The 11,720-nt window shown below is 35.2% G+C and overlaps 1 protein-coding gene and 1 pseudogene across 1 annotated transcript; both read left to right on the top strand.

Moving 5' to 3' along the window:
- The window catches only part of LOC108684691, an 11,724-nt pseudogene extending 3,516 nt beyond the window's left edge, over positions 1-8,208 (top strand).
- Positions 8,209-9,509: 1,301 nt separating this feature from the next.
- LOC108684692 (transcription initiation factor IIB) lies at positions 9,510-11,326 on the top strand. The gene is made up of 5 exons (XM_018189145.1): positions 9,510-9,659; positions 10,062-10,172; positions 10,252-10,438; positions 10,501-10,971; positions 11,050-11,326. Exons 1-5 carry the CDS (start codon positions 9,643-9,645, stop codon positions 11,209-11,211), a joined length of 948 nt encoding a protein of 315 aa, XP_018044634.1. The 5' UTR covers positions 9,510-9,642; the 3' UTR covers positions 11,212-11,326.
- The last annotated feature ends 394 nt before the right edge of the window (positions 11,327-11,720 follow it).

Raw genomic sequence — 11,720 nt, forward strand, 5'->3', positions numbered from 1 at the left:
TTTCAAAAAATAAAATACCAAATGAATCTTGAACCTTCAAACGTAGCTTTTATCTGGAGAACAATCGTGTAACTTTTACCCTAAGGAATCGTGAAAAATAAAAATTTGTTTGTATATACATACATAAAAATTATGATTTTTCACACTTTCACTCTGGAGAAAAAGTTACACGATCGCAATGGAATTCTAATTCTCGTGTAATGAATAACCAAAACGAAAAAATAATTGAGAATATCATGTATAGTTATAAACTTTTGCAAAGAAAGTTAATTTTATTAATAGACAAATAAAGCAATTTCTTTGATTAACACAATATTTTCTGAAGAAAAGAAATATTACAATATTTTAATATCAATAATAATTTATATTACTATGTCAACTTGATTTCTCAATAAAATGTTTAAATTTCTGAATTAGGACACAAAATTAAAAAATATCTTTGATGTGTCAGGGAAAAAGTTATGAAATTTTAAGATAAAGAATTTGTTACAACTCTGATATCGTTCACTTAACATAAAATACATTCAATCTTGATTCGATGTATTTTAATCAAATGCGTTTCCTTTTTATTTATTTTAAAAATCACGAAATTTGTAACATATCGGTGGAATACGGAGTTGTCATATCTTAAAATGGGTTGTACAGTCTGGATCGTAACGACGGAATGTTTGCTGACGCAGCACGGATTCTCCGAGAAAGAGAAAGAGAAAAAGATAGAGAAAAAGAGAGAGAGAGAGGGGCGAGTAAACATCGCGCAATTCCATCATTCGGAATTTTCTATTTCCTGGGGACGAGCCCCCGAATGGCGACGCCATTGAACGACCGGCCGGTCGGTCGGTCGGTCGGTCTTCCCGAAGCATCCCCTCACACTCCCTATACAGAAAGGCTCTCTACCCGAACCCGCCATGCCACGCTGCGGCGTGCTGCGCCGTGCCGTGCCGCGTTGCGGTACGGTTTGCCGTGCCATCCTCAGCCGAGTAGCGTGGCTAGTTGTTTCTTTTCTTTATTCCTTTGTCGGAAAGTCGGCGGCAAGTCTCGTTTTTAAGAGGCGGCAGAGAGAGAGATAGAGAGAGAGAGAGAGAGAGAGAGAGAGAGAGAGAGAGAGAGAGAGTCGGGCGAACGGTGAGCGGAGTCGCGCGGCAAAGAGAGGATAAAGGCAAAAGGGAAACGGCGGCGAGCCTGCGGGGGTTGCGCGGGGAGGTTCAGAGAGAGCAGGATGGTGGCTCGGTGTGGCTCAGATAGGGGCTTGAAGGGGGGTAGAAGGGAGCGCCGCGCCGCGCGACGCGCTGACTGTTCGCCGGTAAGGGGAAATAAAACGCGCGGCTCAAAAACGCGGGTACAGACTAACCTCGAAATAACGCCGGCAGCATGTACGAACTCTCTCTCCTTTTCTCTCATCCTCTCTTTCTCTTTCTTTCTCTTTTTCTCTCTCTCCCTCTCTCTCTCTCTCTCCGTGTTGAATTCAAGTCATCTATTAATAATAAACTATTTCCAGATGCGTCTTGTGCCACCATCAAGGAACACACTCTCTTTCTATCTAATTTCGCCTAAGCGCTTTGATCTCACCAGTGATCACCTGTGCATCAGATAAAGCGCAAAAAGAAATCAAAATCAATTATAACTCGAGGACGTTTGATTTCATATTAGTCACATCAATCAACGCATTTTTAATCCCTTAGAATGTGAATAAATGCTTGTTTTGAATGTATCGAAAATTAAACTCGATGGTATTATGTCGATTTTAATTATCTGGTTGCAAAAAGAAGAAATAATTGAATCTGTGTATCCGCGACGTCAGCGTCGCTAATTACATGATAGGGGGATGAAACTTATTGTTATACACCATAAAGAACAAAAGTTTAGTGCAACGTTGCTGGAATGATCTGTGCTGTATGAGATGAGTCATAAGATTATCCGGTGTATTCTTCTAAAGAAAGTCACCCTTTCTAAGATCATACTTTTAAGATTCTAATTATACATTTATCAAAATTATACTAATAAGAATTGTCAATAAGAATATTATGTTCTAGAAATTTTATTTTATTAAATTCTTCCATCGTTTTTTTAAAAATGTTCATTGTATACTCTTTGTGATTAGCAAAAAAAAGCAATTTTGCGATTGTAAGATTTTTTATAAATATGATTGGTTTATACATTTAGATTCAGTGAGGAACTAAGAGCAAAATCAATCATATTAGAATTTTACAATTACAATTGCAAAACTGCTTTTTCTGCTGAACACAGCCATACATTCGGATATGGTAATCCTAACGGATCGCAGGGTGTCATCGGTCGACCGGTCGATCGATTGGCTGACTGTCGCGATCGCATTTCGCGCGATCGTATCGATTAGACGGTAACGGCGTCAAAAGGGCGAGGTAAATATTTATCGCGAGAGAGGGACGATTTGAGGAGGGGCGGGAAGAGGAGAGGTCGCGAGATGGACGGAGGCCTCCGAGACGTGCCGGACAAGACAGGATACGGAGAAGGCTATAATACAGTTTTGCCGCGAGCGAACGCGGCGAGAGAGCGACTCGTCGGCCAACCGGCGTCGGTCGGTTTTGCTTGGACTCTCTCGGCGCGGTTTGCCGGATGATACCGGCGGGAAAAAGGAAGAAAGAACGAGAGGGTAGGAGACGGTGGAGGACTACGGCGAAGAGACGTTGGAGCGGAGGAACGAATGAACGAACGAACAAACGGACGGACGGATGGACGAACGGTGGAACCTTGGTCGTGTTACGGCGCGGGGAAAAGGAGGAAACGGCCGGTGCGTTTGATCTCAGCCGCGGGCGCCGACAAAGCGAACGTTCGTCCACTCTCCTACAACGGCGGACCGTCCCTTGGGTTCTCGCGCGCGCGAGAATCGCATCCATGTGTTGACCGAGAAAGAGAGGAAAGCTAAACGAACGGCAGAGATAGATAGATAAATAGAGAGAGGGAAGTTGAACGAGCGAATAGTAAGCGAGAGCAAGAAAGACGCGAAGCGGAAAGAAGAGAGAAAGAGCGAGCGGTGCGGCAAAGGACCGCGCAAAGAGCGAGAAGGATAGAAGGAATCGGGGTGGCTGAAGTGAAAGAGAGAGAAGTCGATGAAAAGGAGGAAGATCGTATCCCGGCGATGGAAAGAGGGTTCGAGGGGGCACGAGGGATCCGTTCCACGATTCATCGTGTTGTTGCGCTCGCTCTAGCATAGCGTTTCGCCACGCCACTCCCTCGTGGCGGTGCGATGGTATCCACACACACACACACCACACACACGCACACACGTGTGCATGCACGCGCGCATCATCGGGTTTGCTATTAATAAATAATGCTCTCTGTAGTCCGCATTACAACTAAGATTCCTTCCCACACTATCATCATAGTTGTGTTGTCGTCGTCGCGGGGATGTATTCTCGATTTCGAATACTCGACCGCTCGTGAACTCCGTTCTCTCCTTCTTTCCCATTCTGTCCCATTCTGTCCCCGATCGACACGATGGACATGCGGTCTGTCGTTCTTGTGACATCGCGGAGGGACGCATTGATGTTCACGGCCTCTTTTCGCCATGTGTTGGATCTATACGTGTGAGCGCGTTTCGTGGGATCGCCACGAAGGAGAAACGCGTCAATTATTTCGAGAAAAAGTTGCACCGGAGAAAACAGAGAGATAAAGCGAGAGAAACGAATTCTCCGAGATTCAGCAATAATGACATCTATGACCTGATGAGAACTTCCTTCTTTTCACGATATTACTGTGAATTCATAATGACTCGTCTTTAATAGTATCGAGTAATTGCACATTAAATGATGTAATGCATTTTAATATATTTGCGTATGCATTAAAATTGCATTATCGCGTCCTCTATTCTCTACCTGTTTTCTCATAAAATCGTTATTTGAAAAATATCACAGAAACTCAAGTAATAAAAACAATTCAAGTAATAAAAACAAGTGACATCCAAGTAACTAATAAACAAACAAATGATACTCAAGTAATAAAAATGATGATTGTCAAAACTGATCAAATATTCAATCTTTGTATATTCTCTATTCAATATTAGAAGACTTCTCTTTAATTGAACTTCTTGCACTTTATTTTTTTTCTTTTTCATTCTACATTGAAGTGAAAATTTCATTTCAGCATTTTCAGTTTTTCAAACTAGAGTGTATGAAACTTAGATTTTACTATACTAATAATTGATAGTAGTGTCCGTTTAATTATCGCCTAGATAGAGCGTCGCGTAATTATACGCATTTAATTTGTGGACGCAAAAATAATCGAATTACAAAATTCCCCGACGATCGATAACCCGACGATAGCCAAATAACGTGAAACATTAATGATAAGGGAATGCCTTTGAAGTCTCCGGTTTCCGCGCCCAATAAACCGACAAAAGCAACCGCAGCGTATTATAAATTATGGTATTCATTAGGAAGGCAATAGTTGCGCGCGGCGCAATAAGAGAGGCATTAAGCCCAAGAGCCCGCTGTATATATGTCGTGGTACGTATCAAAACAAAAAAGAAAGGGGAAGAAAAAAAATTAGAGAAACGTGGAATTAACGCGAATGATTCAAGCGCGGCTTCCTCGAAAGTAATCGGGATCGGCGATAGCGCGGCGAAAAGTCCAAGAGGCATATTTCTTTACGACGACACCGAGACATCGTGGTGCTCGATCGACCACACTCCACGACTCCACGAAGAGTGTTTTCGTTCATTGAGGACCTTGTGTTCGTTTTATTCCGGTCGCGGAACACGACTGTGGTCGATTGGACCGTTGCCCGGTTGAAGAAGAAAAATAGAACGGTGAGAGAAAAAAAGGCGAACGATATTCGTGGAAGATTTTTCTAAAAGCGATGGCGATAAAAACACAGAACTCTCGGAATTATCGAGCGCTTTAATGTGAAGAGGAGGGGATGGGGGGTGCGTGTTCGCTGTAAAACGCCAACTGATTCATCACCTTTGGCACGTATATTGATTAAAGAAATGAAATATACCGATAGATAAATAAGAATTTTCGAAAGTTGATATTTTTGAAATGTGTTAAATTATTTATTTTAGAAAAATTTTGTAGTTTATAGATATAATTAGACTTGATAAACGATTTTAAAAGATTGAACATTTGACTTTTAAACTGATAAAATTTGTTAAATTCAATGAAAATACGTGTAAATAATTGTATATTCGGAATTTCTTTTCCATAATACGTTTAATTTTTTCTCCGCGTCAAAGAACATTGTTTGTGACTCGTTACGATAATTCTAGTGGTTCCATCTGACGGTTGGATTTGTAATCCGATATGCCGACATGCAGGTTGAATGTTTATGCGTAAAAAAATATAATTTTTTTAAAAAAATATATGAAATTTTTTTATTGTGTCAATTAGAAAGAAAATATATAATAATTTTATAAGATTAATTTTTAATTCAATAATGGAAATATGTTATTTATTTGAAGATATGTCTTTGCAAAAAATTCATTGAATTATACTTGAACATATAGTACAAATATGACGAAATTGTAATTTCCTTAAGATTAACAACGTTTTTTTAAAATCATTATGCGTTACTAATGACAAAGACTTATGTATAAGGAAACTTTGGATGTGTTGTGGAGCACAAAAAATTTTAGATCCAATATTTTTTTATTAAATCATAAAACATTATTTTGAAATTATTTACTAAGATCCACAATTCCATTAAATACGCAAACATTGGCTGTGTTCAATAAAAAAAAGCAGCTTTACAACTGTTGTCAAATTCTTGAATTAATCTATACAATTTGTTTAAATTCAATGAGGAATTAACTCAGACAGCACAGAATATTTATGATAAATATTTATTAATATTCATTTTTTTAAATGTTATATAGATATTTTATATAAAGTTTTATTCGAAATATTATTAAAATACATAGACTAAACATTTTATGTAATATTTATCATAAATATAAATAAATATTTCTAATAAGTATTTTTTACTTGAATTATAATGTTCATTAAGTATTTTTGTAGCATTACAACATTTATAATAAATATTAATATTTATAATAAATGTTTATGATCTGCGCAATCTAAGACCACAAAAATTTTTATAAAATATTTAAATTAAATTTTATAAATATTTTATAAATATTGCATCTGTCTGGGAAGGACAAGATTAATATTAAAGAATTTTACAACAATTACAAAGTTACTTTTTCTACTGAACGCAGCCATTGAATACACGAAGCGAGGAAATAATTTGTTTTATAGAGCTGGAAAAAAAATCGTAACCAGTGCGACATTTATTGACCTTTATACTGGATGTATATACCGTACATACATATGCGATGGCGGCATGGCGATGAACCGTGACATAAATTACAATAATTCCGCGTCGGCCGCCGGCTCACGGCGTCCTGTAATTCGTTGCTTAATGATAGCGGCAGCCGTCGAAGCGATTCGCGTAATTTCGCGATACCGGTTTGTTCAAAACTCTAAACCGGTATTACGACGACGAATTGCCTTGAGAATGAAATAGAGAGGGAGAAGGAAGAAAAGAAGATCCTAATCGATTTTAATAATACAAATCGCTTTTTGCGTATTATTCTGTACAAATTGTATGTAATGCGTCATATTTGCCGACGTCATTTATGAATCAAAATCTCCATTTCACCTATAGTTGATTGTGTCAATAGAATTCAATTGGTCACCGGATGAGCGGAGGTTGCGTGTCAATAAATCGCTATATAAGGAAACGACGCTGCGATGACGACTTATTAGCTAAGTGCAGTTTTTCCTCGTCGACCGGCTTCTGGCTTCTGGCTCTTCTTCAGATACTATTAGCAATATTATTGTCTTTAAGTGAAGTTACGATCAATCTACGGATTTAAAAGACTGTTTATCGATTAAATTGTGTAATTAAATTGAAAAATATTGTATATTTTTCAATTTTTCTTCTTGATGCAAATTAAAAAATTTTTTAAAGTTTATACATTTGTGAAGTTTATGTTAAAGATGTAGTTTACATAATTCATAATTTGTGCAAAATTTATCCGTTATCTACGTGATAATATTTTTCGCAATAAATTCTTTTTCAATGTTTCAATGTTACTTGTTGGCAATATTATTAAATTGATGATCAATTTAATTTGTGACATTATTATTTTCAGTTAATGATTGCATTTCAAAACTGACCGTAAACGGAACGAAATTTGTATAACTAAAAAGTTTATATATAATTTATTTATATATAATTTATATATAATTATTATTAAACATCAAGAGCTAAGTTTTAATTATATTGGTCATTTCTTTATTTATTTGATTTATTATCCTTTAAACAATAGAAAATGAAGATACTGTTGGTCGCTATTGCAATGCTCGTAGTCATCGAAATTGAAGCTCATCCGGGATGGTCGACTCATCCTGGCTTCCAAAATCAAAGAGGAAACAATCCTGGCCACGGATGGAGATATCCACAACGAATTGAGCAACAAAACAATAAACTTATTACTGACATCGAATGGGTATGCCAAAATCCAAGGACAAATGACATAGTACGTACTTATACAAGAATCGCAACAATTTTGAAATCCTCAAATATAAATATTTTTGTAAAGAATCAATCTTTTATGTATCGAAAAACTTTTCGAATAATTATAATCATATATGTATATACCAGTAATAATTTCCCAAGATTAAAAAAATTTTTTCGTATAAATTTTAGTCGTCCAAAAATTAAAGAGCGAAAAAATAGTCGACTGAATTTATTCAATTCGTTTCGGTAAATATCTCATTTGAGAATCGAAATATTTTAAAGTTAAAAAGAACATCGCGACATAAAAATTACAAATGCTGCATAAATATTGATATATTGATATATTTTTATAAAATGCAAATATATAAGTTGAAATACATTTCGTGTTTTGTAGATGATTATTGCCTCCGACAACACACGACATACACCGCAAAATTCTGATAGAGAATCATGGTGGCAGTGGCATAATGTTCCACCAGGGCATCATCATCAACATGGAAATCATTGGAACAAACCAATCATTATCATCCAAGAAACTCCAAACACTGATAACAATTATACACCACTTCCGACAACACCGAAAACTCCTAATAACGTTGAGGAACAAACGAATTCTCCGCCTTATCATGGTGGAGAAGGTTCTATCGATATTAGAGTCGGGCCAACAGAATAATAATCTATTTTTATACTTTTTTAATTTAATTAAATTGACGTACATATAATGTATACTCTATACATTTATATATATATATATATATATATATATATACACACACACTTACATATATACTTACATATAAATAAAATTAAATAGTATGATTCTTTAACTTTTTATGAATCTCATAAATTGTTTTTGTTTAAATAATGTCATAATTATCGATTTTCAACAAAAGCCACGCTGTATATTATATTATACATTAATTTTTAATGTTAGAAAAATATAATATTAAAATTAAGCTTATTGTAATTAGTCTTGTCTCTCTAACATGTAGATATAAGAAGAAATATTTATACATATGTACATACACCTTTTTCAATTATATAAGTCAGATTGTAACTTTAAAAATTTTGAATAATTATATTTAGATATCTATATATTATATGTAAAGTATGATAAAATGTTCCATTGTTTGCAATAAAAATTTTTCAACACTTTATACTATGTATTATGCTTTAGTTCCGAAATGCAGGTAATATAGTACCACAGATTTTTTGCATAACACATAATTAATAAAAAAATTCAAAAAATCAACCAATCAGAATTCTTCATTTCCTTTCTTTCCATGAAATAGGAAACTTAGATTAATTGATTTTCTTATGTGTTATGTAATTCTGGCCTTCGACTACGATTGCAAATCCAATCGGCTTACAAAGTTGAGCATGTAATTAAACATAATATATCATACATGGTTTTTATATGTATAATATCATGTATTAAACGTACTTTTTATAGATTTTATACGTTTTATACGTGATATACAAACGTATTATACACATGTAAGAAATGTAAGAAACTGCTCGCAGTTCTAACTTGCCCAACTCTGATTAGTATTGTCGGTAGTATGATATATTATAGGCTTTAGAGAGATTCACGCCCTCAGAAAACCAGAAAGCAGAAAAACAGAAGCTGAAGAAGAAGAAAATCAGAACTCACGCTGGCACGTAGGCACTCTTCTATTTTTCTTTTCAACGCGAGTTTTGATTGGTTTCTATTTTTCTGCTTTCTGCTTTCCTATTAAGGTGTGAACTGTCCTTTAAACTTTATATTATGGCTGTGTTCCAAATTTCACTGCCAGCACTGAAAATCTATAGTTTACGTTACGTATATTATACATTTTCAGCGCTGACAGTGAATTTTAAAACACAGTTTATATCTGTTCGGCAGTCTATATTATTCTAAATCTAACATAATAGAAGACAATCCTTTATAGTTTACAAGTTTACACTTTACTACTTCCATTGTAAACGGCTCTTTAAACACTGATGATTATACTTTTGCATGATTGTAGACATTGCAAAATTTGCATATTTGTAGTGCATTGCCAGTGATTGCCAGTACTGAATGTATTTTCTGTCGGAATTTCTGGTATTGGGTTAGTGTTGAACAGTGTTAGTTTATCCCAGTTTATCCGCGAATGCGAAAATATGGCAAGTTCGTCACGGTAAGTTCGTTCACGAAAAATTAATATTACTTTCGAATGTTAATCATCGAAAACAATCGTTATGAGTCACGTTTAATATTTTTCTTATTATCGCAACTGAAGTAAGGTTAAGATTGTATATAATTATATAGTTTTATTTACTATTTAGGGAACACTTTAACATAGGAATTAATCGTCATAAGGTTAATCTGTAATACAAATATAACCTTAATAGTTAAATCAAAATTAACGATTGTAAAATTATGTTAATCTTCGATATAACGTTAACAATTAGAAATAAAAGAATGAATTTTATTTGTCTGTTGACATTAGCAGAAGTTGTTATAGATTTGTTTGAATGTAAGATTTATCTAAGTAATGCTAAATGTACGAATTATAAAAGTGAAATATTTATTCTTATAGGAATGCTACAAACAAAGTTTGTTGTTATGCACATCCAGATGCCCCACTTATAGAAGATTATAGGGCAGGAGATCAGATTTGTTCAGAATGTGGATTAGTTGTGGGAGACAGGTAAAGCAATCATAGATAGCAAGTGTAAAGATAAATCTCCAATAAATGACACATTCATACATTTCTTATGTCTTAATAGAGTAATAGATGTAGGTTCAGAATGGAGGACATTCAGCAATGAAAAATCAGGAGTGGATCCATCACGTGTTGGTGGTCCAGAGAATCCACTTCTCAATAGTGCAGATTTGTCTACAATGATAGGACCGGGAACAGGAGCTGCGTCTTTTGATGGCTTTGGTACTGCCAAGTATCAAAATCGACGTACAGTTAGTATTCAATTTCTTATTACTTTATATGATAGTCATTGCTAAAAAAAATTTTTTTTCAGATGAGTAGTTCTGATAGAACTCTACTTAATGCATTTCGCGAGATTAATGGTATGGCAGATCGTATCAATTTACCGAAAACTATTGTGGACAGAGCCAATACGTTGTTCAAGCAAGTGCACGATGGCAAAAATCTGAAAGGTCGTGCAAACGATGCAATTGCTTCCGCATGTTTGTACATTGCCTGTCGACAGGAAGGAGTGCCACGTACATTTAAAGAGATTTGTGCAGTCAGCAAGATAAGCAAGAAAGAAATTGGTCGATGTTTTAAGTTGATTCTCAAGGCTCTTGAAACCAGTGTGGATCTTATTACCACTGGTGATTTCATGTCCAGATTCTGTTCCAATCTTGGCCTTCCCAATATGGTACAGAGGGCTGCCACACATATTGCTAGGAAAGCCGTGGAAATTGACATTGTACCTGGAAGATCGCCCATCTCTGTCGCTGCTGCGGCAATTTATATGGCATCACAGGTATGCAAAACTATGGTGACACTACATTCTATAATTAAACAGCACTATTTTATTTTCATGCATTTTTATCTTACATAGGCATCGGAAGACAAGAGATCACAGAAGGAGATTGGAGACACTGCTGGTGTTGCAGATGTCACAATTCGACAATCGTACAAATTGATGTACCCACATGCAAGCCAGCTCTTCCCGGAAGATTTCCGATTTGCCACACCAATCGATCAGTTACCACAAATGTAAAGCCAAGAAAAAGCTTTACTTTCTTCTTCCGAAATATATTTGATCGTTTTAAAGAAATATTTGTTTTCTATCACAAGCATAATCGAACACATATAATTCAATATTTTATTTTTATCAACAGGGTACATTCCTGAATAATTTATACGATTCAATATTCTTTGCTTTACTGCAAGTATATAGTAGTATGTTAACATTTTTCTTTTTCTCTTTTTATTTTATTCAGATTATATTTTTCGAAGACATAATGGTGCTTAGGTGAAATATATTTGACGTTCATATTCTATTATATTTTATAAAAAGTGCATCATGTGATTTATATTTCTTCTACGTAGCGTGCAACTCGACTTTCTGTTATTTTCTTCTGTTTGTAAGTTTATAATTTGTATTACGAGAAGAAGCCCATTCAGTTCTGCACAGTTGTAACTGATAAAACAATTTTTTTTCAATTGTGCACTATTCTATCTTCTAAGAGAACCTTACGTTCTTTGAAATACATGCGTATATATATA

Source organism: Atta colombica, unplaced genomic scaffold, assembly GCF_001594045.1.
Source record: "Atta colombica isolate Treedump-2 unplaced genomic scaffold, Acol1.0 scaffold137, whole genome shotgun sequence".
Taxonomy (NCBI): domain Eukaryota; kingdom Metazoa; phylum Arthropoda; class Insecta; order Hymenoptera; family Formicidae; genus Atta; species Atta colombica.